The following is a 27,912-nucleotide window of genomic DNA, read 5'->3' on the forward strand; positions in this document are numbered from 1 at the left end:
GACCCTTTAAGGCACCACCCTGAAGACGAGGACAGAACACCCTACCCGAAACATCGTGAAGAACGAGTTAGACAGAGAAAGACACACAACGTTTCGGAGCCAGGTACTACCGCCGCTGTCAGAGTGTTCTCTCTTCTCTTGGCACAACTTAATCTCGGAGAATTTTCAGTGGAGAGACGGATTTTAGCGGTCATCGAGTGTGGCACGGCTACGCTGGCTCGATTTTGAGTTGTCTTTCGCGCGTTCAAGAATAGAATACGAGTGGTGTTTGGAGTTATCCTCGTCTTTTGTTATTGTTTATCGAAGTTCGATTGTTTACTATCATTTGAAACGCGAGTACTGTTGAAGAAGAACTAGGTAAAGTTTAGAAAGACTTAAAAAGTGTTTTTTGTTGATGTGCACGTCTGTTCTTCTGGATTTTAATACTAGGAAGTAATGTGATGCTAGTTGGAGAAAAATATCTGATGTAAGTAGTGGAGATTGACTATTATGTGATGATTTCTTTGGAATGGTTAGAAGTATTGGTTATTGTTCAGTTCCTGATGAAAATGTAGGTGTAACTTCGAGTCTTCGAGACCATCTAGATTGTAGAATGTCCAGTAACTTGAATCAAGCATTTCTGGAACTTCAAATCATAAAGATGATGGTCTTGAAGCTAATCTTTTAGAGGATCTTCCTCAATGTACTGAACTTTTAGTTTACCTTGTGTTTTTTGTTTGGAGTTATCTTCGTCTTTTGTTGTTGTTTATCGGTTGTCGATTGTTTTCTGGCATTTGAAAAACTGTTGAAGAAGAACTAGATAAAGTTTAGAAAGACTCAAAAAGTGTTTTTTTTTATGTGGATCTCTGTTCTTCTGGATTTTAATAATAGGAACTAATATGATGCTAGTTGAAGATAAATATCTGATGTAAGTACTGGAGATTGATTATTACATGATGATTTTTTCGAATTGGTTAGGTGAAGATTGGTTGGTGAAGTGGAGCATAGAGTCTTTTAGACTAGTGGCATGTTTAGATATTTTGTGATAGAGATCTCTTATATTGAAGAATGTTGAATTGACTTCAATTAAGCTCCCTTCGAGAACTTGGATTCACAAAAATGATGGTCTTGAAGCTAAACTTTTGTAGTGTTCTCTTCTTCCAAGCTACTGAACTTTTAATTTACCTCCTCAAGATAAGAAAACTCTTGTAGAATGCAGATGTAAGCTTACATAAAACTGTTGAGTTATTTTTGAAATATTTGGAAATCTGTTGTTTTCATAGTGTTTGCTGTTTCTTTCAGATGATTACTCAGATACCTAAGATATTCTTTTTCTGAGCTTTTTGTGTTTGTCTTTATCTTTGAATATTTTTCTAGTAGGAGTTTATTTGGTTTATTTTCCAAATTATATAGGAATATTAAGAGAAAAAAGACTTATATGTTAGACCATATATTATTAAATGATCACAAGTGTTTTGGCGACAAACCTAATCTTCTAATGTGCTTGGAATTTACTTTTCCATGGCACAGGCACATGTTTAAAAAAAGTTAAAGAATAACTGGCATAAATATTGCTGGTAAAATTAGTACATTTCTTTTACTTTATACCGGGTGCGTCTCAAATGTTGGTCACCCCTATAATTTTTTTATTTTTTCAGATAAAAGAAACGAGATTTTGTATGTTAGTATATGACATAAATTAAGATTGATTGACGTATTCAATTGTTTTTGGTCACTTCCTGTTTTACCGGAAATGACTACAACTTTTGATTTTTAAATGGCCTCCTTGGTATTTTTTTACTATATTCGATATAAAATGACATTCTGAATAGAATGCCATATCACATGTCAATATTTGACATTCTCGCTCGATAAAAAATCTTATTTTAACTTTCAATCTAGAGTGCCTTGGCTATGTTAAAAACACTAATCCTTAATCAAGAAACCTTGGAAAAATAGATAATATGATCGTCTAATGTTTTTAGTGTCTTGTTCTGGCCGGTTAAAAAATACTCAAATCGTATTTTTAATCATATTTCAATTTTTTCAAATGGAACGAGGGTGGCTCATTAGCATATTTGGAAAAAGCATTTTTTTACGAATAATTTGATACCCCACACTTGGTATTTCGAGTCAAATTTTCGTTACGAACCGCAAGTTATAATTTCAAATAAACCAAATGCAAAAATGTCAAAAGTTAACAATGAGTGTCATTTTATATTCAATAAAGTAAAAAAAATACCGAGGGTGCCATTTAAAAATCAAAATTTGTAGTCATTTCCGGTGAAACAGGAAGTGACCGAAAACTATTGAATACGTCAATCGATTCTAATTTATGTCATATACTAATATACCAAATCTCGCTTTTTAACTAAAAAAATTAAAAAGTTATAGGGGTGGCCCACTTTTGAGACGCACCCGGTATAGTGAAGCAGAATTTGGTGTAGACTTTCGATTATTAGGAAAAAACACATTCCAAATACATTTTTATATTCTAGTTTCTTTATTATAACTGGCTCAAAATTTGAAACATAATTTTAAAACGTTTTTGCGATAAATAAATCGAAGATTCTTCTTTCTGAAGATACACCCTGTACAGAAAAACAAGATTTCGGAACTCGGTCGTGAAAACAACTAACCAAAAATATTATTGATGAAAAATACAAACAGCAATTAATTGACGAAGGCCGTGTTTATTCTTTTCGGTACGTTCCTAGTCCGAAATTTTATGTTTTCTGTCCAATATGGACGCATTGACGTCACAGGCGATTTATTACCGTGCCACAATAGGATGTGGAATAATTTTTTTATTCATTAGAAATCAGGCTCACGTAACTGAGTGTCACAACACGCGAACACAATATAAAAATAATTTATAAATATAAAAATATTATAGAAATATTTTTCCTTATAATATTCCTTATATTTGGACTAAATTTTCTCGAAAATAAAGACATAGTTTAAAATTCCGTTACAATACGGGAATAGATTGAAGTTTTCTGATTATAGTGATATATAATTTATATGGTTTTGTAACAAATTGCCCGCTATTTTATGGCAAATGCCGGAAGCTCTACAAACCTTAATCAAGCCTTAATCAAAGCACGTGTGTTGGGAATTTTGGGTACGGCAACACGACAAGATCGGGCTAAGCCAGGCAGATTTCTGAAATATAATATATATTTCCTTCCACACACCCGCTTTGCCCGACCCCTAAGAGCGACCCGAAAGTACAGCGTAAATTCTTGACAACTCCAAAAAATGTATTGCAAGGTTTGGCTATCCAGCAAAAACTACAATTTACTCGAGAGTAATGCCATGCTAATGCCAGGTTTGATTATTTTGTTAAGCAATGTGTAGCTAAATTATTTGAATTTTTAGCCTCTTGTACAACTTTGGGATTTGTAGCAAAAATGCCTCAAAGATTTAATCAAAATAAACAAGAGCTCATTTCTAAGCTTACAAATTATTTTTCTCGAGAAAGAGACGCTGGTAGAACACTCTTGGCTTGTATATGAAGTAATTACAATGTAAAGGTATAATATTCTATGCTTTAGAAGCAGGAATTTCAACAGTCCAAAGGTTTGGAACTAAAGGGATCTGATGAAGAGTTCTAACTGATGAAAGTGTGTTGATGAGAACCAAAAGGCGTGCTTTCAATTCAAAAATTGCTATAAATTGATACTGTTTTCTTCAATAGCAAATATCTCCAACAAAAATAAAGCTAGTAAGGCGAATCAAAAAACAAACTATCGAGAAAAGATGCATCTTTTTGACGAGGAGGTTGATAAATTCGTTACTTTGTTAAATTATTCCACAGGGTGTTTCAAACTTTCGCCAAAACATGAGCATTTTGTTTTTTCCTCATATAATAAAATGATACGACTTAAACAATGAAAAATCAAATAATTTAGCTAGACATTGCTTAAAAAATCATCAAAATCGGCCCACTAGAACAAAATTTAATGACGAATTTTAAGATATCTCACTCATTCTTCAATAGCAAGAAGTAGAGCTATTTTATTTTTAGTTATTGCCGTGTTTTTGATAAAAAATTTCTCAGTTAAAATGAGATATAGTAGACAACCGAAAACGAGACGTCTAAATAGGCACCGAAAAATAAAATTGCTTCGATCGGGACCCCTGCCTAAAACTCAACACAAAGACCTATTCATAAAATTGACAGGGGTCTCACCGAAGATAAATTTAGACTTTAGTGGCATATGGGTGTGTATGTACGTCTGCCGTCTGCCCAATAATTGCTCGCCTTTTCATTGGTTCTCTGAAAAATACGACCAGAAACGTCACAAATGACACAGAAAAGATATTTTCTTCATTTCCAAGTCTTGACGTTTGCAGCTTTAAAGTTTGGCTTGATTTATTGGATTCTTTCGTCTCATTTTGGAGAAAACATTCAATGATACAAAGTCTGACGCTCTTGACATCTTTATTTCCTAATAAAACATTTGGTTTTCGTCAATAAAATTTGTAATTAAATAAATTTTATATTGGTGAAACATCTAGACCCTTAAAAATTCTAAGAACATAAAGATTATTTGAGAACAGACAATTTTTACAAATCTAATATTTGTGAGCATTCATGGGACACAGGACACAGAGTCGATTTTAACAACGCAAAAATTGTAATGAAAGAAGCGATAGACTAAAAGAAAAATAAAAGAAGATTTTTTAAAATAATCTAATAAAAATAAATGTATTGCCCATGCATCTGTAGATGTTAGTAATATATGGTAATCGCTTCTTTGATTTTAAAGAACATAACATACGTAAAAATTAAAAACAAATTAAAAAATAATCATACAGAAAGTTTGAACCTTTTGGTTTTACCTTATTAAGTAATTGTTATCAGGTAGTAATCGTTAATTTTGAACTTGATATAATGTTATTTTAACAGAACGTCAACGGTTTTTATACAAGTGTTCTCGAATAAATAAATAGATAAATGCCTTTATTGATTTTAAAGAATTTTACAATTTGTAGGCAAGGGTAAAGTACATAAAATACAACAAATTAAAAAATAATCATACAGAAAGTTTGAACCTTTTGGTTTTACCTTATTAAGTAATTGTTATAAGGTAGTAATCGTTAATTTTGAACTTGATATAATGTCATTTTAACAGAACGTCAACGGTTTTTATACAAGTGTTCTCGAATAAATAAATAGATAAATGCCTTTATTGTCAAAAAATTTTACAATTTGTAGACAAGGGTAAAGTACATAAAATACAAACAAAGTAACAAAGTAAACAAACAAAACAGAATACAAAACAAGTATACAAATTACAAAAAATTATATTGTAAAATATATTTTATAAAATTTTAGTACTAATAAAAGCCTAACTTTTTGGTACTTAATCACCGTTTCTACATAATTCTGTCCCATATTCGAAGAATATTATTGTTTGTCTTGAGTTATTAAGGTGATTTCGTGAGAATGAGTTAAATCAACAACGTGAAACTGCCACACTATTTGCCAGACTTGGCACCTATACAGTTGATTTAAGAAATTTTCCTGGTTAACAACAGTTAGAATTAATTTCATTCTCGTATTTTCTCGTATATAGATGTTAAGTAATGCCTTTTGATATACAGGGTGTAACCATAAATATTTAGTAATTATTTAGTTTATTTAATCATTTGATCTATACTAAATATATAAAATCCAAACCAAACTGACTCACAGATTAATCACGCGATCCTGCTCAAACCACTCAACGTAAGAAGCTCAATTTTGGCATTGAGGTTGATTCTAGGGTGTAGAGGTGCGATAAGAAGGGATTTTTCGAAATTCCAGTTCCAAGGGGGTGAAACCACCTCTCAAATATTACAATATTTTTTATTTAAAAAACGGTCAAGTCTCCGAAAAAACGCTTAAACACGTATATTTTATTTTGTTTTTTATATTTTTAAGATTTTTTAAAAATGTATACAGGGTGTTTCGAAAAATCTGATCGTTGATTAATCACGATCCTGCTTAAAGCGCTTGACGTAAAAGCTGATTTTGGAAAACGGATTGACTTTAGGGTGTAGAGGTTCGATAAGAAGGGATTTTTCGAAACTCGAATTCTAAGGGGTGAAACTATCCTCTCAAATATTAATATATTTTTTATTTAAAAACCGGTGAGTTTTTCGGAAAAACTTTTAAACACGTATATTTTATTTTGTTGTTTTACATATTTTAAGATTTTTTAAAAATTTATACAGGGTGTTTCATAAAATATGACCATTGAGTAATCACGATTCTGCTTAAACTGCTTGACGTTTAAGGCTGATTTTTGGCAAACGGATTGACTGTGGGGTGTAGAGGTTCGATAAGGAGGGGTTTCTCGATTGTTTTTTTCATGCTGACATAAATGTGAGAAAATTTTATCCAGTTTGTATGTTAATGGAAATTCTTGCTTTGCTTTATCATCACCATTACAAATGATTAATTCGACGCGAACGAAGTCGCGGGTACACGCTATTTATACATATAGAAAATACTTAAGAAGTATGTTCAGTAAAAATATGAGATGATATTTTTGGTTATTCCCTTGTTCCATACCAAGAAGATCATTTTAAAAATAGAAATGGACCAGGAAAGACTCATCAGACTTTCGTGTATCTCATAAAAGCGACATGTCATTGCCAAACCGTCTCCTGTAGGTACTAAAAATCTGTTCTTTTTGGTGGAACGCATATGGCCCGAGTAATTCGAGCCTTTTTCCTCAAGTTTACGGCCATTTTGATTGGTTACTAGGTTTCTGTCTTGTACGTATAACGAACACATGTCATGCTTGTTTTATGTCCTCTACCGTCTTTGATTCCGAATTATATTTTCTTCGGTTAAATATACAGTAGATATGATCGAAAAAAATGCGATCCTATGGTATTTCCATATTTTTTAATTTTTTTTTTAATGAAATAATATATAGGGTGTCTCAATAAGTTTTTTTTATAGTACAGGGTGTCGCCTCTCATACGCCGCGGAAGCTCCAAGGAGAACGGTTGTTTATATCGAAATGAAATTTTGACATACGTAGGTTAAACATATGTAGGTAAAGTGAAAACATTTTTTTTTAAATCTATATAATTATACAGGGTGTCCCCAAAAAAAGTTACACATCAAAGTTGTGTTTTTTCTATTGGAACACCCTATATATTAATTAATTTTCGGATTATTAGAGAAGCATGTACCTAAAAACTAAGGATTTTGACATATTTTACATTTTGTGAAAATGAATAGTAAATTTTAAATTTTGATAACAGCCACCTAAATTTTAGTTGACCTTGTATAGTCTGATATTTAATTACAGTAACCATTGTATGTCAAACTAAATTGAAATTTGATCCGAAAAGTTATACAGGGTGAGACAAAATAAATATGGTACATTAGTCACTTTTGTAAGCAAGTTACTTCTTTATTTTAAATAGAACATCCAGTATATTTTTCCGGTGTTCAATGGGGAATTTATATATCTTCAAAATATTATTAAGGCTGCCTAACCCTCATACAAAGATTTTCCTAGATATTTTAATTTTTATGATTTTGCGACAGTAGATCTTTATTATTTGAAAAAATCTAGGTGGCTGTGTGATATACCTTTTGTTAATTTAACAAAAATTAAAGATTGTGTAGTAAAATACTCAACGGTAATAAAGAGATACACGTTTAAAACATATTTTAATTATTACAGAATTAAAACTAGATATAAACCTATAATTATGTGACAAAAATTAGCTAGATGAAATCAAATGCTCAAAATGCCTCCTTTCCTGTTAACTGCATAAAATGATTGTCTTTTCAAAAGGATTTTTTCATTTTAAAAGGCATATGTGGAGTTTTACCTCGAAAATCACCTACAATAATTTCTCTCATGTTGTCGACAATAGTTTTGCTTATTTTTATTTGCAGAATATGCTGCCGAAGTTTCCGCAATACAGTTCTGACCACCCTGTATAATCTGTCCTGGATACAAGATTTCTAATAATTAAAACTATATTTTTCTGGGATTATTAGTTATTTTTTATACAAGACCGAATTATTAGTTATTTTTTATACAAGACCGAAAAGATTAATTTACGAGCCATGAAATCGCGAGTCAATTAATTTCGGGAGACGATAATGCAATTTTATCGTCGTGTATAAAATAATATTTTTTTCCATAGCGAGTTACGTTTTAAAAAATATTCAGAAATTATTATTTCAAAGAATTTATTAGGAGTAGAAAAAATATTGTGCTGGGTTGGCGTTGGTTTCTATGTAATTTAACAAATAAATAAAGCTGTCTCTTTAGTTGTCAGTTTTGAGTCAATATTTTTTAATTCTCTTTCGTGTCGATTGCTGAGTGAATTGGAACCAGAAATGGCTCAAAACCAAATAAGTAAATTACCAACAGATATTCAGGCTGAGGCGACAAACGCCATATCCAAACTACTTCCATTTAAATCCCGAATTACTTATGAAAAGGAATACAAAATCTTTTCAAAAATGGAAGCAATTAAAAAACGTGCGAGAAGAAATAAAGTTTTTAACCTATCCTCGCTGTTAAAGTATCATTTAATCTACCCTTGTGGTTAAAGTATTATTTTATCTACTATTTTTGATAGATATAAGGCAATTTTAACAGTTGCTATGGAAAAGAAATTGTAAACACACAAAAGAATAGTAAAATATTTTCTCTGTCATGATGAATATAAAAAACATGATTTTTCACTATATTCATTGACGTGCCAATTTTTAACTGTAGGAAAAGAAACAGGGGATAAGTAATGGCCGTCTGTGACAGAGTGGCTCATTAAAAAATAGCTTTTCAAAGGTGATATTTCAATTTTAATTGGCTCTCCCGGCTGAAATTTATGGTGGACTAGAAACAACATAAATAATGAAAAAAAAACTTTGTTTTAGCCGCGAGATAGAAAATCCGTTATCTGAAAGGTATCGAGGCCAAATTTTAGTTGTTTGGTATAGATGTAAATAAATAAGAACCTTAGGGCATAGCTTAGGGTATATGCAACCTGTATTTTGATTTTTGAAGTGCGATTTTTTTAAGCAAAAATGCCAAAAATTGACATATGATATGTCATTCTATTCGAAATAATCAGTTGGGCCATTACTACACTGAAAAAAAGGATCTCTCAGTGGAAATGAATATGACTTTCACCCAAAAGATTGGCGCTTTTCAATAGAGCCAAGAACGATGTTTGTTTGCCCAAAGCATTAACTATCTTTTCATAAGCTTTAAAAAATTACTTTAGAGAATCTATATGTCCAAAGTATTTCACTCTTGACCCAAAATTAATATGCAAAGAAGTTCTTGCTACAAGAACAATAGTCTCTTTGATTCATGCAAAAATTCTTGAATGAAAAAAAAGACACGTTTCTTAAACCAATAGCGAATACCATTGACTCAACTAAAATTTATTTTGATCTAAGAGAAGTCTATACATCATATACAAGCATATACAGGCATATTACGAGGTATATTATTTTCTGATAAATTTAGGTTTTCCTAGTCTGTAAGTAAGTAAAGTGATATTATTTTCCTCGATAGTAGGTAGTTATTTCTGCTTCTTCACTCCTTGGTATTTTTTGGGGTGGTTCATCACTCTACAAATTACAAAAAAATGTTACATCACGATTAATCAAAGTAAAGCAAACAAATTATTAAAATTATAAGCTTTGGTCACATTTTGATTTTTTTAATACGACGACTTGAAATTCTAAAATTTTTCTAATTATTTTCATAAAAAAATCGATACCTATATTCTTATTCTATATATAGTCATGCATGCATTATCTATACAGGCGCATTAGGTAAATGTCTCTTACCTTCAAATATAGCAAATAAATGCTCTAATTTCCATTTTTTCAGAAACTCCTTTAAAGAATCCATATATCCTAAAATTTGTCCATAAAAAATGACAAATGCATGTTAATAACGATCACTAATTTGTTATACGATTACGTTTAAAAAGCAAATTATGCAAAATTCCAAATGGGAAATTCCAAGCAACAAAACCCGTATGTACTATGATGTGCGACGTGAGACTGATCGGACTGCCGACTGATTGTGTATACCGTCCTTCGTCATCGTCTTTGCGTGTCGTTATTATTTTTCATCAAAAGAGTATTTAGTTATTGGAAAAATGGCCATGTTTCTTGAATGAAGTACTTCCTAGCGTATTTTTGTTATTATCTTAAAACAAAGTAACTTGCACTTAGTTGAATGAAAATAGATTCAAGAGAAATTTTCGAATTTTTCAAGAGAACAAGTTTTCTTGAGTTAAGAGAGTTTTTCTTCAGGCAAAATATTTTCTTTTGCGCTAAAATAAATTCTCTTGCCATTAATTTTTTTTCCAAGAACGATGACGACCGATGACGACTTTAGTTCAAGTCTATCTTTTTTTATCAGTGTACCGCTTTCCAGTTCAAAGTATTCTAATAAAGTCGCGATGTGTTTTTTACGGCTATTAAGCTGTCTTGTACCACTTCGGACTAAAAGAGGTTCTAAAAAGAACAATGTTCGACTGCAAGGTCTCCTAGTAAACATTTTTAACCTTAAAATATGACAACACAGGATTCATTTAAACCAAAAACTCATAAAATAAAAAAAAATAAATAAATAAATGCAATAATTTGATATTTTTTGCAGCAGGGCTACCACCTGAATTCCCAGCGCCAAATTTAAATTCCAATTTGAATTTAAAAATCGAATATTCGAATTTATAGACTAGAGCTTTAAGAGGTAAACATATTTCATTTTATTCAAATATAACTGTACTTAATTAAAACTATGGAGATTAAAATAGATAGATATTGCCACATGTGACGAACCATAAACCATAAAACAAATAGCAAAAGTCTGCATTGCTTTTGTTGTCCATAATAATTAACTAATCAAAGAGACCACAGAGGCTGTAATTATTCTCAACTGGAAACAAACAACTCATTTTTTACCATTAAAGTGTTATTCCAGTCAAAGCACAATAACTCATTACAGTCGAGAAATACATTAATTATTTACAGAGATTCAACACAAGAAGACGTAAAATTCCAGTTATATTCAAACAGTCAATAGTCAGTCAATAGAATCAAAAAGAACTAATATGCAGAGAAAAAAATATTTCTATAATAAAACGTCATACATTTTCTACCTTTATGACGTCGCTTCGTGTAAAATAATACGTAGCAATTACGGGTGTAGTAAATAAACAGTAATACATGTGGCTTATCAGGGTTTTTATCGCGGTTTTCAAGCACAGTCTACGTGCGATTTTCAATGTAGGACAGCCGTTATATAATGCCGATTGCCAAACAGTCTAGTTACTCTAGAAAGGTCAAGATCATGACGATATTAATATTCTTAGTCGGAGAGCAAACGTGCATTCAGAGCTTCGCAATTAGTGCCCAAGTAGCAAATTTTATTTTATAAAGGTTGTATAAACAGCTATGTGATAATTTTTATAGGATACCTCAATTCATATAACGTGCTATATGACCGTAATATGATAGCTTTACAACCAAAAGAGGCCCATTTTTATACAACCGTTTAGTAGTATAGAAGTTCTATAAAAAGGGTATACAACTCTTATGCAACTATTATACACAGCATTATATAACTATTATAAAACTAGTTTTATTGTGTATTACGTGGTCACATCTAAGAAACAGAACAATAAAAACATTTGATCATTTAGCGAGGTACAAGAGTATTTTATTTTTTACCGAAGAATATTAGGAGCAAATTATATTTTAAGCGTGTCGTAAAATGAATCTAGAGGATGTGGATTGTTAAAAGGAGACTTTACTCGACAATGAAAATGGCTGGTAGAGCCAGAAGGTACAACAAATATGTAATATAAAAATCATTAATAGGGTTTGAAAAGTAGGGACAATTTTGTTGCGCCGAAAATTTTACTGGTAGATTATAGGTATGTATTTGGCAAAAAATTAAAGCGCTTTAATTTCGATTAAGGTTTACATATAAATTTAAACAATAAAATAAAATTAAATTTCAAAAATTCTTGTTTTTAATTTAAATAAACACTTTATTACTGTATGTGGGAATCTTATCACAAAATAGTTCTCAAAAATAACATTTTACAATGTATTTTGATGTTTTTAATTTTGCTTCATATAATGGCGGCCATAGGACATACAAAAGTTCTGCCTTAAACATGGCGAATTATAATGCAACCATTTTATTATAAATGAATCCCTTAAATAAGTCTTTGTTGTAAAATAAAACGGTATAGGATAAATATTTATCATTACGCAGAATTTTCAGGCACTATAGAACTATTTTGGACGTATTGAGATTTGTGACAAATAGATGTTGCCAAATCTCATTTGATTAGTATTTAAACTAACAAACATGATCAGATTTTCATGGATTCATGCACGCAACGCATTTCATGCGTGCCCGACAAGTGAGCGGCAACCTAAGGACTTGGAAAAACAACAATAAAACAATACAAACATTACTACAGTAAAACTTTTACACCAACGTGGCAACAATGCTTTGAAGAAGCCAGACAACCCGAGAGATTTTGGTTGTAAAAACTACTAGAAAATAGTTTAATATGACAACTTTTATTAAAAAACAGAATGATCGAAACCAAACGCTTAATAAAATCAAGCAGTCCTTAAGACAACGCTATTCGACTGTTATAAAATAATTCAATCCTTTTAGAATTTCTTTTTGCTACTTGGGTGGTTTCGATTACACTTTATACTTTTAAGTTTACGATCATTCACGATGTTTTACGAATTAAAATTAATAGAATATCCTAGCAACAGCTTGCAGTTGTATTCATAGAGAAAGAAATAGTAATATCTCTTGACGGAAGATAATCAAATGCCAAAATGACATTTCTCGCTTTTGAAGTATAATTAGTGGAAAAGTTAAAAGTTTTGAACACGACTACAGTATATAATTTCAATATCCTAAGTGGAAAGAAAAAAGGTCACCTTTCTGTTTTGTACTATGGTCTCTTTCTTCCGATGGCTCATCTCGTTGATATTTAGGAAGGTATTCATAAAATATATATTTTACTATCGGTCCTGGGATGAAAAAATATAAAATTCAATTTGATTTGATGATCCTTTTCTGTCACCTAAATCAGGAGAATGACAATGAGCATGTTAAGATGAAAAAAAATTATTTATCAATACCTACCTACACGTTAGTCCGAGAAGTTTTATCAAAAACCTATATTTGCCTAAATAATTTATGTATTAAATTTGCAAAGCAAACTGCAGCTTGTAAACAAAAGAAATAAAATGGCGACAAGTCAACGTCAACGACCCGACAAGGAAAAAAGTGGTGTTCGAATAACAAATTATGGGTCACCAAAAATTGTTTTTGTCTCCTTTCAACGCACACTTTAGAAAGAAAAAGAGGTGAACTGTAATACTGACAGAACGTCAAGGTTTTATCTGTCACTCTTGTCAATAATTTATCGGTAAGGAAGATTCCTAGAAAATCGCTTGTAGTCAAGTTTTGAACCATTTCCAGTTCTCCCATAAGAAGTGTGCATTGAAAGTAATGCAAACAATATTTTTCTTCGTTCGATGCGGCGCGTGCGGCTCTGGTCAGTGTGCGCGTACCTTTAGTCGCCAAGTTTTTAAACTTTTTGAAACAGGTCCTAAGAAGAGCACCACGATAGATCTGTGAAAGGTCCCAGCAGCATATTACAGCTTTATTATCATTCAATTAGTGATTTACAGCCAAACTACCATATACTCCTGGACTAAATTGATAGATTCCGTGTATAACAACTGATTCATTCCATCACGAGATGAAATAATTGCACTCAGTCTCAGCACAGCTTATTATCGTATTTACAGTTGCTTTTGACGTAGATTTTGACGCGATAATTGGCGGGATTTTGGGATCATTTGACTTAAACGAACATTTTTGGTCAAATACTTTGAATGAAGATGTGGTAGTATTGAATTTCTTTCGATTTTTAATGCAACATACCTCTGTTTATGTACAGGGTTGTTCAAACTTGACGCAAACTTAGTAGATGGAATTCAAAAATATTTTTGTATTAAAACTGAAATTAATCACGACTTAAAAGCTTCATTCTGAACCTCAAAATTAGTGGTCCTTTAATTTCGCGAACGCCAAAAGTAGTGGTAGACATTTTAAATTAGTGGAAAAAGTTAATAAACTTTTGACTTTTCCACTAATTATACTTCAAAATTTGCTCGATCCTTGCGTGTTAAGACACACCCAAAATTCCAAACACACGTGATTTAATTAAAGTTTGCAGAGCTTCAGCATTTGCCATAAAATAGCGAGCAATTTGTTACAAAACCATATAAATTATACATCACTGTAATCACAAAACTTCAATCTATTTCCGTATTGTAACGGAATTTTAAATTAGGTCTTTATTTTCGAGAAAATTTAGTCCAAACATAAGGAACATTTTGATGATGTTTGTCCATCAAAATCTTTAAATCTTAATCTTACAAAACCTGTTGGGCCAGAATGATTTTCGACAAATGCGGCTAGCGCTGCTGACGTCACACGCAATTCCTTCCACTCTACGTAGGTAGCCGAAGAAGAGATTAGAAATTCAATACGCTAAAAAAGTTCGCAAATTTTTCATGGCTCATATTGAAAAAATGTTAGTTCATTCTCAATTAAATATGGAAATAATGTGGATTTTTGCAAATATTGTAGGTTAATTTTCGATTCTTTCTCGTGATTTCTTCTTCTTCTATTAGCAAGGAGCTTATAATTATTTCTTGTTCGTTGTCATTCATTGTCGAGAAATATTAAAAAACACGCTAGAGGTGGGAATTCTAGTTCCTTGGGAGGAACTAGTTCCTTAGTTCTAGTTCCTCCAGAGGAATAGTTCCTTGAACTAGGTCTTTAGTTCACAATAGTTCCCGACTAACATTGACATCCCCCTTGCTTGCTAATGCGTTTCGTTGTCAGTCAGAACTATTCACAGTATGATCTGTATAATTTTTATAATGTACGGAGATATAACGAGACGTGTAATTGTGTATGTTAAAAACATATAGGTAAGTTTTATAGCAGATAAAAAAATTAAAAAAAAACTCAAATCAGAATTTAAAAACTATATCACAAATCAATTGGAGCAAATATTACAAAAATTTACAGATATTTCTTAATTTTAGGGACCTAAAGTGAAACATTTCCATAAAATATTTAAAAAACAAACTAAAAATCAAAAACAGTATCCACGACAATGTTCTGTGGTAATTACGCCGCGCCGGCTGCGGCAATAGACAAGGCCGAATCCATCGTCGTCGCCTTGTATGATATCTCGGATCTGCCGACTGAATAGATTCCCGTGAACTAGTCTTTTAATAGTTCCTCTATGTCCGGACCCGATAACATACGGCTCGCACTCCCCACGCCTGTCTAGCATCAATCGCGCTGGCTGATCCATACGTAAACTAGTCTTTTATTTAGTTCCTCTAGTTCCTCTAGTTTTGGTAACAACCCCACTCCTGCCTAGCATCGATCGCGCTGGCCCGATCCGTTCCTACGTAAACTAGTCTTTTATTTAGTTTAGTTCCTCTAGGTCCGGATCCGATAACGTACGTCTGGCACTCCCCACTCCTGCCTACCATCGGGCTAGTCGATCCGTCGCCGTCGCATATTATTCTATATCGGACACAGTCTCGATCCCGGAATAGGTCCTGAGGAACTGGTCCTTTGAGAAACCAGGAACTAGTTCCTTTCATTCCGGGGTCGGAATAGTTCATTGGAACTAGTTCGTTCATGAACTACACACCTCTAAAACACGCTTATCACCGCAGACAGGACTCTGGAAGCGAATGATGAGAAATTCGATTGGCAAATACGGGTGTAATAGGGGCAAAAAGAAACAAAATAGCGCAGCGCGTGCGGCGAGTACGGCTCTGGTCAGTGTGCGCGTACCTTAAGTGCTAACACAAGTAATAATTCTGTGCTATCAGTAATATTAATCATGAAAAGAAATGTCTTTTTTTAGGTTTCAAATTTTATCAATTTTAATTTTTTTTCAAAAAAGATAAGGCGGTAAAAGTGTTTTATACTGCATAATGACAGAACTTTGGTACTGAAGTGTGTATATGAAAAGATATCATATTAAATATGAGTAATAAAAAGAAATATTTGTATCACATTCACATACTGAATTTATAAAACAATTTACATAAAAAATGACATGATTAAAAAAATTTGTTATTTTAAAAATTATCAAACAAATGCAGCTTTTAATAGTAAATTCAATAAATTCATGATACAACGAATTTACGTGTGAAGAACAAACACATAAATGTACTTATTTAAAATACGGTTATAATCTGGTGTAAGACCCTGAGACCCTGAGATACAGCAGAGATAAAAACGTTGCATCTAATAAAAAAAATGATAACCTTTTCACAGGAGCCGTTCCTTTTTTCCATTCAATCGCAAGATTGAAACGAAATAATGTAATAGTACCTATTAGTATGTGCTCCATGTCACGTAGTACCCTGTTTGGCAAAAAAAAGCACCCGCATGTAAAACTGGAACCAGTGGTGACGCATAAAAGGTTTTCTAACGATATAATTAATATTTTTTAGGTTCATATATGCCTAATTATCAATTTTTTTCTTAAAATGGTCTTTGTAAAAACTATTGATTATTTCTACAAACAAATAATATTTAAATAGACTAACTTTACTGTACTGTGCAGAACGAAAGCAACCAAGGTATACACACTATTTGTTAAACGTAAAAAACTATTCATCAACATTTCAAACTTAAGAAAGAAGTAAAAAATTTCTCTTCAAATATGCACAAACAATTTTTTTTATCGATAATTCATAATAGAATATCTCAGAATTGAAAACTTCTGTAACTATATCAATTTATCTGTGTCTAGATACCGGGTGTTGCATCGTCGGACGGGACATAGGAAATCCCATGTAAATTTTAATGGGGTCAATTATTGGCTTCCCTAATTATTTTAGAGAATAATTCTATTTAGGTTTATTGAAGAGCACTAAAACCCACATTCAAAAGAATAACTTTAGATATTTTTGATTAGCTCGTTTACGAGTTATCGCCGATTTCTTTTTAAATATTTCTCCTTTCTTATTGCCCTGTATTTACTTATGAGCACCAGTCAAGGTAAAAGATAACTGTCAAAAATGAAGTTGTCATTTCAGAAATTTACCTATTTAGTGCTTTATTATTATTTAAAACTCATTCCTACATTGGAAATCTTTAAGATGTATTTATAAATACAAATTAATATGAATTAAAGTAAAATAAAATAATCAATTACAAGGTTAATTATAGTATTATTACAATACTCAATAACTTATTAATTTAGGTACTATTAAATTGTTAGAACTTTAGGAATTAAGAAGATGTTCAAATATTCCTCCATCGACTGCTAGACAATAACCCAGGCGATCATAAATATTCTCTTCTGACATTCGCTAGTTGGTAAACTGAAATTCTATTGCATTCGGCAGAAATAGCATTTTTTAACTCGTCTAGATTTGGGTATTTTTTATCCTTGTATATCCTATTTTTTAAATGGCCCCAGAGAAAGAAATCATTTGGCGAAATATCAGGAGACCTTGGTGACCAATTTACTGTATGATTTAGGCCAATAACGTTTCCGTTAACACTATTGTCTAAATATATCCGAACAGCCAGGGTACTATGTGCCGGGCAGCCATCCATTTGGTACCAAACTTCCTGATTTTCCCTAGCGGCATCATGTAAAGCAGGTAAAACATGATTTTCGAGTAGTTTGATCTTTGCCGACTCGAGACGAGACATTGAAAAGTCTCCGAATTTTGAAACAAAACAAAAATGAGACAAAAATGTCGCAGAAATGTATTGGATTTGTCGCAATTTTGTCGTAAAACCCGGCATAAGATGCATTATACCACATTCAAATGAAGATTTCTTCTTATAAATGCTTCAAATACACGAAAAACAAAAAAATATGTTTACACAAATAAAAGTTTTAAGAAAATTTAAAGACAAAAGAAACACAAAGGACAATTTCAATAAAAATTAAATAAACTACATTATTTTTTGTATAAATGATACGCCTATGTGTTTTCCTCAAAGTTAATATACATTTGTCAGGTACAATTTTATTCTGCTGATTTTTCGCTCAGTTTAATCATTACCTTCACTATATTCTTGTGTTTAGAACTATTGATCGGTTCTACTACTGAATAATTTCTTGTAAGTTTAATTTTTTTTTATATTTTAATACATTTTTAAACAAATGTTTAATTTAAAATTTAAAAGAAATTTGATTTTATCGTTAAAAGATTTTTCTTAATTCAATATCCTTATATTTTAAATGACAATATTACAAGCATTTTTACTAATATTTTTTTTCTATACCGGGTGCGTCTCAAAAGTGGCTCACCCATATAATTTTTTTTATTTTTTCAGATAAAAAAACGAGATTTGGTATGTTAGTATATGACATAAATTAGTATTGATTGACGTATTCAACTGTTTTCGGTCACTTCCTGTTTCACCGGAAATTACTACAAATTTTGATTTTTAAATGGCAACTTTTGTATCTTTTACTTTATTCGATAGAAAATGACACTCTGAACAAAATGAACACACAAATGAAACAGGAAATGGCCGAAAAGAATTGAATACGTCAATCAATCCTAATTTATGTCATATACTGACATACCGAATCTCGTTTTTTTTATCTGAAAAAATAAAAAAGTTATAAGGGTGAGCCACATTTGGAAACGCATCCGGTATTTTTGGATAAAATCTGTGGACTCCAGGATTTTTTATATTTTTTTCTTAATTCAAAATTCTTACATTTTAAATGAAAATATTGTTGTTTTAAATTAAATTAAAAGTATTTTTAATCAACTCGAGTATTCACAACGTCAAAATTACTGGTAATAATTTTGAAATTGTAGAAGAAGCTAAAGCTTCATTCAGAACCTCCCAATTAGTGGAATAAATTAAGGGTTCCAATTATTAGCGTAGAAATTTGTTCCTTTAATTTTAATGTAAGCATTCAGAACGTCAAAATTATAGTGGTAGACATTTTAATTAGTAGAAAAAGTTATCAAACTTTTAACTTTTCCTTTAATTATCATTCAAAATTTGCGAGAAATTTCGAAATCATTTTGGCCTTTGATTATCTTCCATCAAGAGAAATTATTATGGTTAGAAATCAAAAGTTTATTGTTTCAAAAGCTAAATATTAGTCTTCCTCTATGGATACAATTGACTACCGCAAGCTGTTGCTAGGATATTCTATTAATTTTAATACTGTTTTTTTAAACATTGTGAATAATCGTAAATTCATAAGTATAAAGTACTAGCGTGTACCCGCGACTTCGTTCCCGTCGAATTAATCATTTGTAATTGTGATGATAAAGCAAAGCAAGAATTTCCATTAAAATAAAAAAAAATAATAATCTGGATAAAATTTTCTCACTTGGTAATATTTGAGGTGAGGAGTTTCATCTCGTTAGAATTTGACTTTCGAAAAATCCGTTTGCCAAAAATAAGCTTTTTACGTCAAGCAGTTTAAGCAGAATCGTGGTTAATCCATTACCCAACTTTTTGGAACACCTTGTATGATTTTAGTATTATAAAAATTTTAAAATATATGAAAAACAAAATAAATTATGCGTGTCCAAGCGTTTTCCCGAAAGACTAACCGTTTTTAAATAACAAATATTGTAATATTTGAGGGCGTTTTCACCCTCTTGGAATTTGAGATTCGAGAAACCCCTCCTTATCGAACCTCTACACCCCACAGTCATCCGTTTGCCAAAAATCAGCTTTAAACGTCAAGCAGTTTAAGCAGAATCGTGATTACTCAATGGTCATATTTTAAGAAACACCCTGTATAAATTTTTAAAAAAACTTAAAATATGTAAAACAACGAAATAAAATATGCATGTTTAAGAGTTTTTCCGAAAAACTCACCGGTTTTTAAATAGAAAAAATGTTTTAATATTTGAGGGGTGGTTTCACCCCCTTAGAATTCGAGTTTCGAAAAATCCCTTCTTATCGAACCTCTACACCCTAAAGTCAATCTGTTTTACAAAAATCAGCTTTTTACGTCAAGCGCTTTAAGCATGATCGTGGTTAATTAATGACCAGATTTTTCGAAACACCCTGTAAACATTTTTAAAAAATCTTAAAATATGTAAAAAAACAAAATAAAGTATATGTGTTTAAGCGTTTTTTCGGAAACTTGACCGTTTTTTAAATAAAAAAATATTGTAATATTTGAGGGGTGGTTTCACCCTCTTAGAACTGGAATTTCGAAAAATCCCTTCTTATCGAAACTCTACACCCTAGAATCAAGCTGTATGCCAAAATTGAGCTTCTTACGTTGAGTGGTTTGAGCAGGATCGTGATTAATCAGTGAGTCAGTCACTTAAGGATTTTATATATTAGTATAGATATAATTGAAACCACTAATTTCGAAGTTCTCAACGAGGCTTTATATAGATTAAAATAAGATTGATGGCAACAGGAAGCGTTTATAAAATACAACATCGTGCTTCTGCATAATTCAACAAAAGCTTTCCTCGCAAAACATATTATTTATAATAGATTGAGTTATAAATAATGCAAGATATATTTATGGATAAATAAACGAAATCTGTTCGATCATACTAATTACTTGTAGTTGACGTTCTTTTGAGGCGTTTCCTCTACACAAACATGATTCTATTTTAGCCTAAAGCACCCATCAGAATTGATAATTTATTTTAATTTGCTATACAAGATGTCTTTTAGATAATTTAACACTTTTTAAGACAATATAGAGTTTTTTTCAGCTAATTTTTTATTTTACAGCCTCATAAATTTATTTATCTCTATTAATGAGAATTTTCCTCACTTACTGGATTTTCTGATAATATAATTTTAGAAATAATATTGCACAACTTTGACTGATTTCCTTGTTTACAGACATATTAATTTATAGTAATTTTATTTACACTATTATTTTTTAACATAAAGGAGTTCTAAATAAAAAAAAACAACGCTTTATTGTACAAAAAGCCAAAACAGCTTCATCGACAAAGCAAAACAAAAAAAGCACAAAAACAAATATACAAATAACACAAAAAATGTCATACAATACAAATCAATTAAAAAAAAAAATGTACGTCATAAAATTACAAATAAAACATATACGGACATTGCAGAACACAGGCGTATCTAGAAAATTTTACAAAAGGAAAACTGTAAATGGATAAAATCATGTTATAATAACATAAAATCAAGAGTTATAAAATATTAAATACTAGACCTTTAACCAGTGTGTGAGATGATCAAAATATTAAAATTAAAATTCTAAATTGTTCATGATTAAACATCAACAAAAAAGTCGTTTACCGCATATAGGGCTCTCTCCAGTAAGTATGATTTCAGAGCTTTGCGAAATGCGGGAAAGAATGAAAGTGACTTGATATTCGAAGGCAGATGATTGTACATTTTCCTGGCATTGTACAGTATTGAGCCCTTAACCAGTTCTGAGCTCGGGGTTGGCAGATAAATATCGTGCTCCGCATTCCTAAGTGGATAGTTGTGAGAAGGCCTTTCCGGAATAGAGAATATGTGCTTGCGGATTAAACAAATGGATTCAAAAATGAATAAGGAAGGAAGAGTCAGTATTTTGAAATTTTTAAAGAAATTCTGGCAGTGAGTTCTACTGTTTAGTCCCAATAAGTATCGAACTGCTCTCTTTTGAAGTTTGAAAATACGATCAAGTTTTGTCGCGCAGCAAGTACCCCAGAATGGAAGGGCATAACGAAGATGCGACTCAAAAAGGGCATAATAGACCATTCTAGAGGTTGATGAGTTAAGTTCCTTAGACACTGATCTTAGCGCAAAACAGGCAGAGCTTAGTTTCTTTGATAAGGCTTCGATGTGCAAGTACCATTTTAAAGAGTTGTCCACAACAAGTCCTAAGAATCTCACAGAGTCCACGACGTCAATAGTGGTGTTATTAAGTACAAAAGGTTGTATAGTACTTTTATATGACAAAACTTTAGTTTTTGATAGGTTGAGGCATAGGAGATTAGAATCGCACCAAGATTTAATGGTGCGTAAGTCACTGGATATAGTATCATATATTGCTGCAACATCTGGGCCGCTCCAAGTGAAACTAGTATCGTCCGCAAAGAGGCAGATTTTACCGCTAATGTCTAGATTTGCAATGTCGTTGATAAACACCAGAAACAAAATAGGGCCAAGTACTGAACCCTGAGGGACACCACATTCTAAAGGCTTACAAGAAGACATAGACGTATCAATCCTCACAAGCTGCCTTCTGTTGCCAAGATACGACTTAAGCCATTCGAGCGGCACTCCCCTGAATCCATAGTTTTGCAATTTGTTAATTAAGATATTATGATTTACACAGTCGAAAGCCTTAGAGAAATCACAGAAAATTGTAGCTGTAGAGTGATGGTTATTCAGGCTAGAGTATACATTATTAAAAAGGTCGAACATAGCATCATTTGTGCAACTGTTACTTAGAAATCCAAATTGATGGGTAGAAAGTACTTTATATTTAAGGAGAAAAGATAGAAGCCTTTTTTAACCAATCTTTCAATGATCTTAGATAATGTGGGCAGGAGAGCAATTGGGCGATAGTTCGAAGCTTGATCTTTATCTCCTCCTTTATGCAGAGGAATAATTATTGCTGTCTTAAGGCAGTTTGGAAAAACTCCTTTTTGGAATGACTCATTAATTAAAGTAGTAAGATAGATTAATGTGCATTCCGGAAGTTCAGAGAACATTTTGAGAGTAAGCCCATCAGTCCCAGATGAGAATTTATTTTTAATACTTTTAATTGTACTACGGAGCTCATCTAATGCTACGGGCGTGAAGAAGAAAAAATACTTTATATTTATTTAAAAGAATACAGGGTGGGCCAATATTCCGTGGACATAGAACTATAATGCTATGGGAAAAAACATACTTTATATATATTTTTTTCTTATTTTCAGTCGGCATGTGGTTCAACATGCTTCCAATGGCGGCGCTAGTGGCAGTCGTTTCCTCGGGGATTCCCTGCGAAGAGGCCAGGTTGAAGTGCGCCTATAGAGAGGGTTGTGGAAAAGCCCTACAGAAGTACCTGATCGGTTGTTCCACAGTGCTGCAAGGCCCTAGACCGAGCTACTGTCCAGAAATCTGTCAGCTGTCACTTATAGCTCTGGTGTCGACCGAAGAAGGCAAGGCTTTGATGGAAGTAAGTTAGTTTCGCATTTTTTTTTAATAGAAATAGAAGTTTATATACAGGGTGTCCCACTAAGAATAGCTCTCGGCTGTATCTCGGAAAGTAATAGCCGTAGGGCCTACGGAAAAAAATATTTATCACTAAAGTGGCTATGAGAAATTGCCGGAAATCATTTTCAAGTTTGTAAAACGGCCGCTAGAGGGCGCAACTGCTATGGAAAATAAGAAAATAGAATTTTTACAGAATTTTGCCTAGATAATGGGTACTACAAATAATAGCTTCATAATCTTCAGTAAATTTTGGATTTTTTTTGTTAGAACCATCTTCCCCTATCTGCTAAAATAAGGTGGTGGGGGAAGGTTAGATCTGTCTTTATTTAAATGTTAATAACTCCGGGCTGGATGATCACAATCCAACAAACGAAGGCTCGTTTAAAAGAGTGTTTCTTACTCTATATTATACCATAAAAATAATAATAATAAAGTTTTGAACGTAGACGCTAGGAGGCGCTTTCTTACAACTTAACAAACAAAGCGCGTTTTTTAAAAAAATTAAATACGATAGTATACAATTTTAGCTGATAGTAAATAGTAGTAAACGCTTAAAAAGTCAGCGAAAACCGCATCTTGATATCTTCTTTCAGACCGAAGATATTAGTAAAATTATAATAAATACCAAAAAATAAGCCCTTAGTTACCTTATTTTTACAACACGGTATCAGGTAACCCTCTTGATTATGCCCATTCTAACAAAAAAATATGACAGAAACAGTTAGTTTGTTTTAAAATCGACGATATACCAGGATAATCTAATAATTAAGATATTAAGCCTCAGTGAAGTCATGGCAGGCTTTGGAAAAATGTTGCTTTTGACGTAATAGTATAAACGTCAAATTGTGATTAACGTCAATACATTTTAGAACAAGCAAAACTTTTATGAAGAATGCATTTTTTTTAAATGTCAATAACAACAAAGTTTCTCCTCTTGTAAAGGCAATCCGGAGACATACTGTATATAATATTGACAAGCCATTACTGTTAAAGGCCGGTGTTACATCTGTGTCCGTCACATACACATAAAACATTTTCTAATACAAAATTATTTCTTCAAAAAAATATAAATCTCGAACAGAATGATTTAATGTTAGAATCTGTCTTCTAAATTTAAAATTTTGACAAATTTTGTCTCTGGTGCGGTCTCTGATCTCATCAATCTTTCAAGAATTGTTATTTAAATCACTCAGTAGTGTTGGAATATGTCCAATTAGATGAGAGAGCGGTCTCCTGTGTCGTTTACCGACATGTCACATATAGAACTGCCAGAAATACACAAAATTATTCCTAAACTCCTAATTGTTCACGAAAATAAGTAATGGTAAAGACGCCCTAACATCCTTACCATTAATACCTATGATTAATAAACTCAGATGCAAAAAAAAGCGCAACGGAGAAATTCGGTCAGAACCATGACTCCTAGGCATTTTGTTTTTTGATTCATGTCAATACATGCTTTGGTTAATTTTTAAGAGCGAAATGAACTGATCTGGATCTATTTGCAATTTTTTCAATTATAATTACTTTTTGATGTAATTTTTTAATATGACGAGATGGTTTTGGTGACCATTGTCATAACGTCATATTACGCTGCATTGCATACTCTATACTAAATTAAAGAAAAAACGTTAAAGACTAACGATACAGTCCTGGTTTTAATAAGCATGCATAACGATAACAGAACTAACGATATTAAAGAATTAAGATCTGTAATACTGAAGTATACAAACAGAAAAAAAATTGCAAAAAATAAGCTAATACTTTGTATTGCCTCCCTTGGCTACTACAAATCCTTGTAACGTTCGTTCATACTGTCGTTAGGGCTGCATATATCATATTGCGTTATGCTTTCCCATTCTTCTTTAAAAACCAAGCGAAGTTCATTTATTAAAGCTGGTACCGCTTCGCGACCTCTAAACCTCCTGCCAAGAATTTCCCAAACGTCGAACATGATGGACAGTTCATAGTAGTATATAGCTTACAGTGATCACCAAAACCACCTCGCCATATTGAAAAATAACACCAAAAAGTAATGATAATTGAAAAAATCGCAAATTGTTGGTAGCAAGTTCATTTCGCTCTTAAAAATTAACCAAGGCATGTATTGACATGATCCAAAAAACAAAATACTCAGGAGACATAGTTCTCACCGTAAAATTATATTTTAGGAAAATTTACACGCGAAATTATTGCACAGGGTGTTTTAAAGTTAAGGTAAAAAAGCAACCCCTCGCTTAACCCTGTATAATATGGCAATTACTAAAGTTTATATACAGCTTGCTAAAAATTTCATAAAAATAGAACTAAAAATAACAGAAGCATAATTTTGCATCTGAGGTAGATAAACCTATACAAAACCAAAGCTATTAGTACTATTTACACTTTTTTTGTTCTAGTGTGATTGCAGTGATGAGTACTGCGAGGACCAAAAAAGACGCCCTGAAATCTGTCGCCCAGAAGTCTCAAGGCTCATGGAAGAACCCATAGTCTCCTGCAGAGTGGCTCAATGGATCTGCAACGCCGATGCTCAATGCTCCACAGCGTTCGACTACTACAGACGCCTTTGCAAGGCAATGTTCCACGGCAAAAAATGCACGCGCAAGTGCCTGAACTCCATAAACATTCTGCGCAGACAGGACAAAGCTCAGAAACTGAAATCCTGCAAATGTGACGGATCAGAAGACTATAACTGCCTGGATATTCAAAGAAACATGAATAAACTGTGCTTCCACAGCTCCCATCATCACTATAATGTGACAGAGACTCATTCAGAAAATGAGGTGGTTAAAGTTATGGTGACTTCGAACTCTAGCGTGAATAGTGTTAGTGTTTCAGTGTTCTTTATGGTTTTGGTGTGGTTTTTGCTGTTGTGGACTAGGTAGAAACACTTCCTGAACTGTCTTTGAACAGAAAAGTACGAATTTATTGTAAAATTTGAATGGAAGGGTTTGGATTTATAGTACAAACGATTTTACGCACTTCAGAAGTGGGATTTGCCATGATTTTCCTTTGACAGATGAGAAAATTTCGAAGATTTCTAGAAGATTTTTATATTTTTCAAGAAATAATATGAAGAAAAAAACGGTGTCAGAGTAGGTTTAGAAATATCAATCATATATTTGTTGAATTTCTTGAAAATCGCATCTAACTATGTTAGAAGCTACATATTTCTGAGACAGATACAGTTAAATTCAGAATTTAATGTCAAGATTACGTCAAATGTGAGCATCAATCAATATAAGCAAGTTATTTTCTTCATGTCATTTGTTTAAAATGCATAGATATACATAGATTGACAATACTTTTTAAGACTTTTATATAGAATATAATTTTCAGAGATACAGCGTCCATATTTAAAATCACATTTTGTTTACAGACAGTGTTTCATCTAAAATTTCAGTAAAAAGTAAAATTATCTGGTTTTAGCTCATTTTTTATTATTCTTTTTTTTTTTCTTTTATCTTGATTATCTTTGATTTCAAATAATAATAATAATATTGCTGTATCTCGCATTTAGTATTAAGAGCTCTATATACAACAAAAACTTATAATTTTACATATTTTTGATGATAGAATACCACATATTTTTTGATGATTTCCGCTCATATTTGTTTCTATAGAGTTCTTAAAGATTTCTACCTCATCTGTATTGCAGTATTCTGTTTTTTTTTTCTTTAACTGTGATATTAATTTTAAAAAAAAAATCTTATAGAAAGAATAAATAGTTATTAATTTTTGGTATGATAGTGTGAGTTTGTAAATTCTACCTGTAAGAGTGTGAAAATATTGTATAGTTAATTAATATTTTTATAGAACAAACTACTCTGTATTAATTTTTTATAATTGTAATATTATACGAAGAAAAACATACAAGATCATCAAACAAGTATTATGTCTCTATGTTCGGTGTAGGATATAGTTCCTAATATTTACTTATTAAAATACTTAAAAATACTTTTACACTTCATATGTTGTTACGCTACTGTGTTTTGTATTTACTTAAACTGTTATTTAATTTAAACCGATAAGAACACCAGTTCACTGTACTTATTTAAATACATAATACAATTATATTTATTCAGTATAAGATAAAAAAAATTGCACACAGTAGCTGTATTTAATTAAAATAATTGTATTTTTTTTTTCAAAAAAAAAAATAAATCTGGAGATATAAGACTTCATCCAAAAGTGTCTTAGTATTGCCTTAAAAAATAAATTTTGTTTATTTGCCAATATATTTATGTAAAATAATTTAAAAATGAACCAAAGAAGGGCTTGCGTGAAGTGTATATAGCTTTAAATTATTGCAAAAAATTGTTTATATACAGTCAAGCATTTTTCTTCTTTGTAAATTAATTTATTCGCCCACCCTGTGTATATTATATATAAAATTCTCCGAAATTGTTGATTCTTTTTAATATTCATTATAAAATTAGATTGATTTTAAAGAATTTTACCATTTTTTTTGAGGATAAAAAAATATGTACTTTTGTAAATTTTGTAGAAATTAGAGAAACATTTGTAAAAATATTTTTTTGGTTCATTTCAAAGTATTTCTTTTCGTTTAGGTTTGGTAGTGTTGAATTGTTTATTGATAGAGATTGATTTTTTATATTTTTTAATAGAAATAAAAATACAG

The 27,912-nt window shown here is 31.6% G+C and overlaps 1 protein-coding gene across 2 annotated transcripts; it reads left to right on the forward strand.

Moving 5' to 3' along the window:
- The first annotated feature begins 151 nt into the window (after nucleotides 1-151).
- LOC115885430 (growth arrest-specific protein 1-like) lies at nucleotides 152-27,894 on the forward strand. 2 transcript variants are annotated; one of them, XM_030904344.1, is made up of 3 exons: nucleotides 152-466; nucleotides 22,991-23,232; nucleotides 25,670-27,894. In XM_030904344.1, exons 2-3 carry the CDS (start codon nucleotides 22,996-22,998, stop codon nucleotides 26,153-26,155), a joined length of 723 nt encoding a protein of 240 aa, XP_030760204.1. In that variant the 5' UTR covers nucleotides 152-466; nucleotides 22,991-22,995; the 3' UTR covers nucleotides 26,156-27,894. The 2 variants fall into 2 exon arrangements, with proteins under 2 accessions (XP_030760204.1, XP_030760205.1); XM_030904345.1 differs by lacking the exon at nucleotides 152-466 and adding an exon at nucleotides 18,136-18,209.
- Nucleotides 27,895-27,912: the final 18 nt, after the last annotated feature.

This window comes from Sitophilus oryzae, unplaced genomic scaffold (genome assembly GCF_002938485.1).
Source record: "Sitophilus oryzae breed Bouriz unplaced genomic scaffold, Soryzae_2.0 scaffold_381_pilon_pilon, whole genome shotgun sequence".
NCBI classification, from domain to species: domain Eukaryota; kingdom Metazoa; phylum Arthropoda; class Insecta; order Coleoptera; family Curculionidae; genus Sitophilus; species Sitophilus oryzae.

Excerpts from the sequence above, each read along its gene's own strand:
- LOC115885430 (XM_030904344.1), top strand. The coding sequence starts at position 22,996 with ATGTGGTTCAACATGCTTCCAATGGCGGCGCTAGTGGCAGTCGTTTCC. Across the intron at positions 23,233-25,669 it reads AAGGCAAGGCTTTGATGGAA|TGTGATTGCAGTGATGAGTA; the intron begins GTAAGTTAGTTT and ends TTTTTGTTCTAG.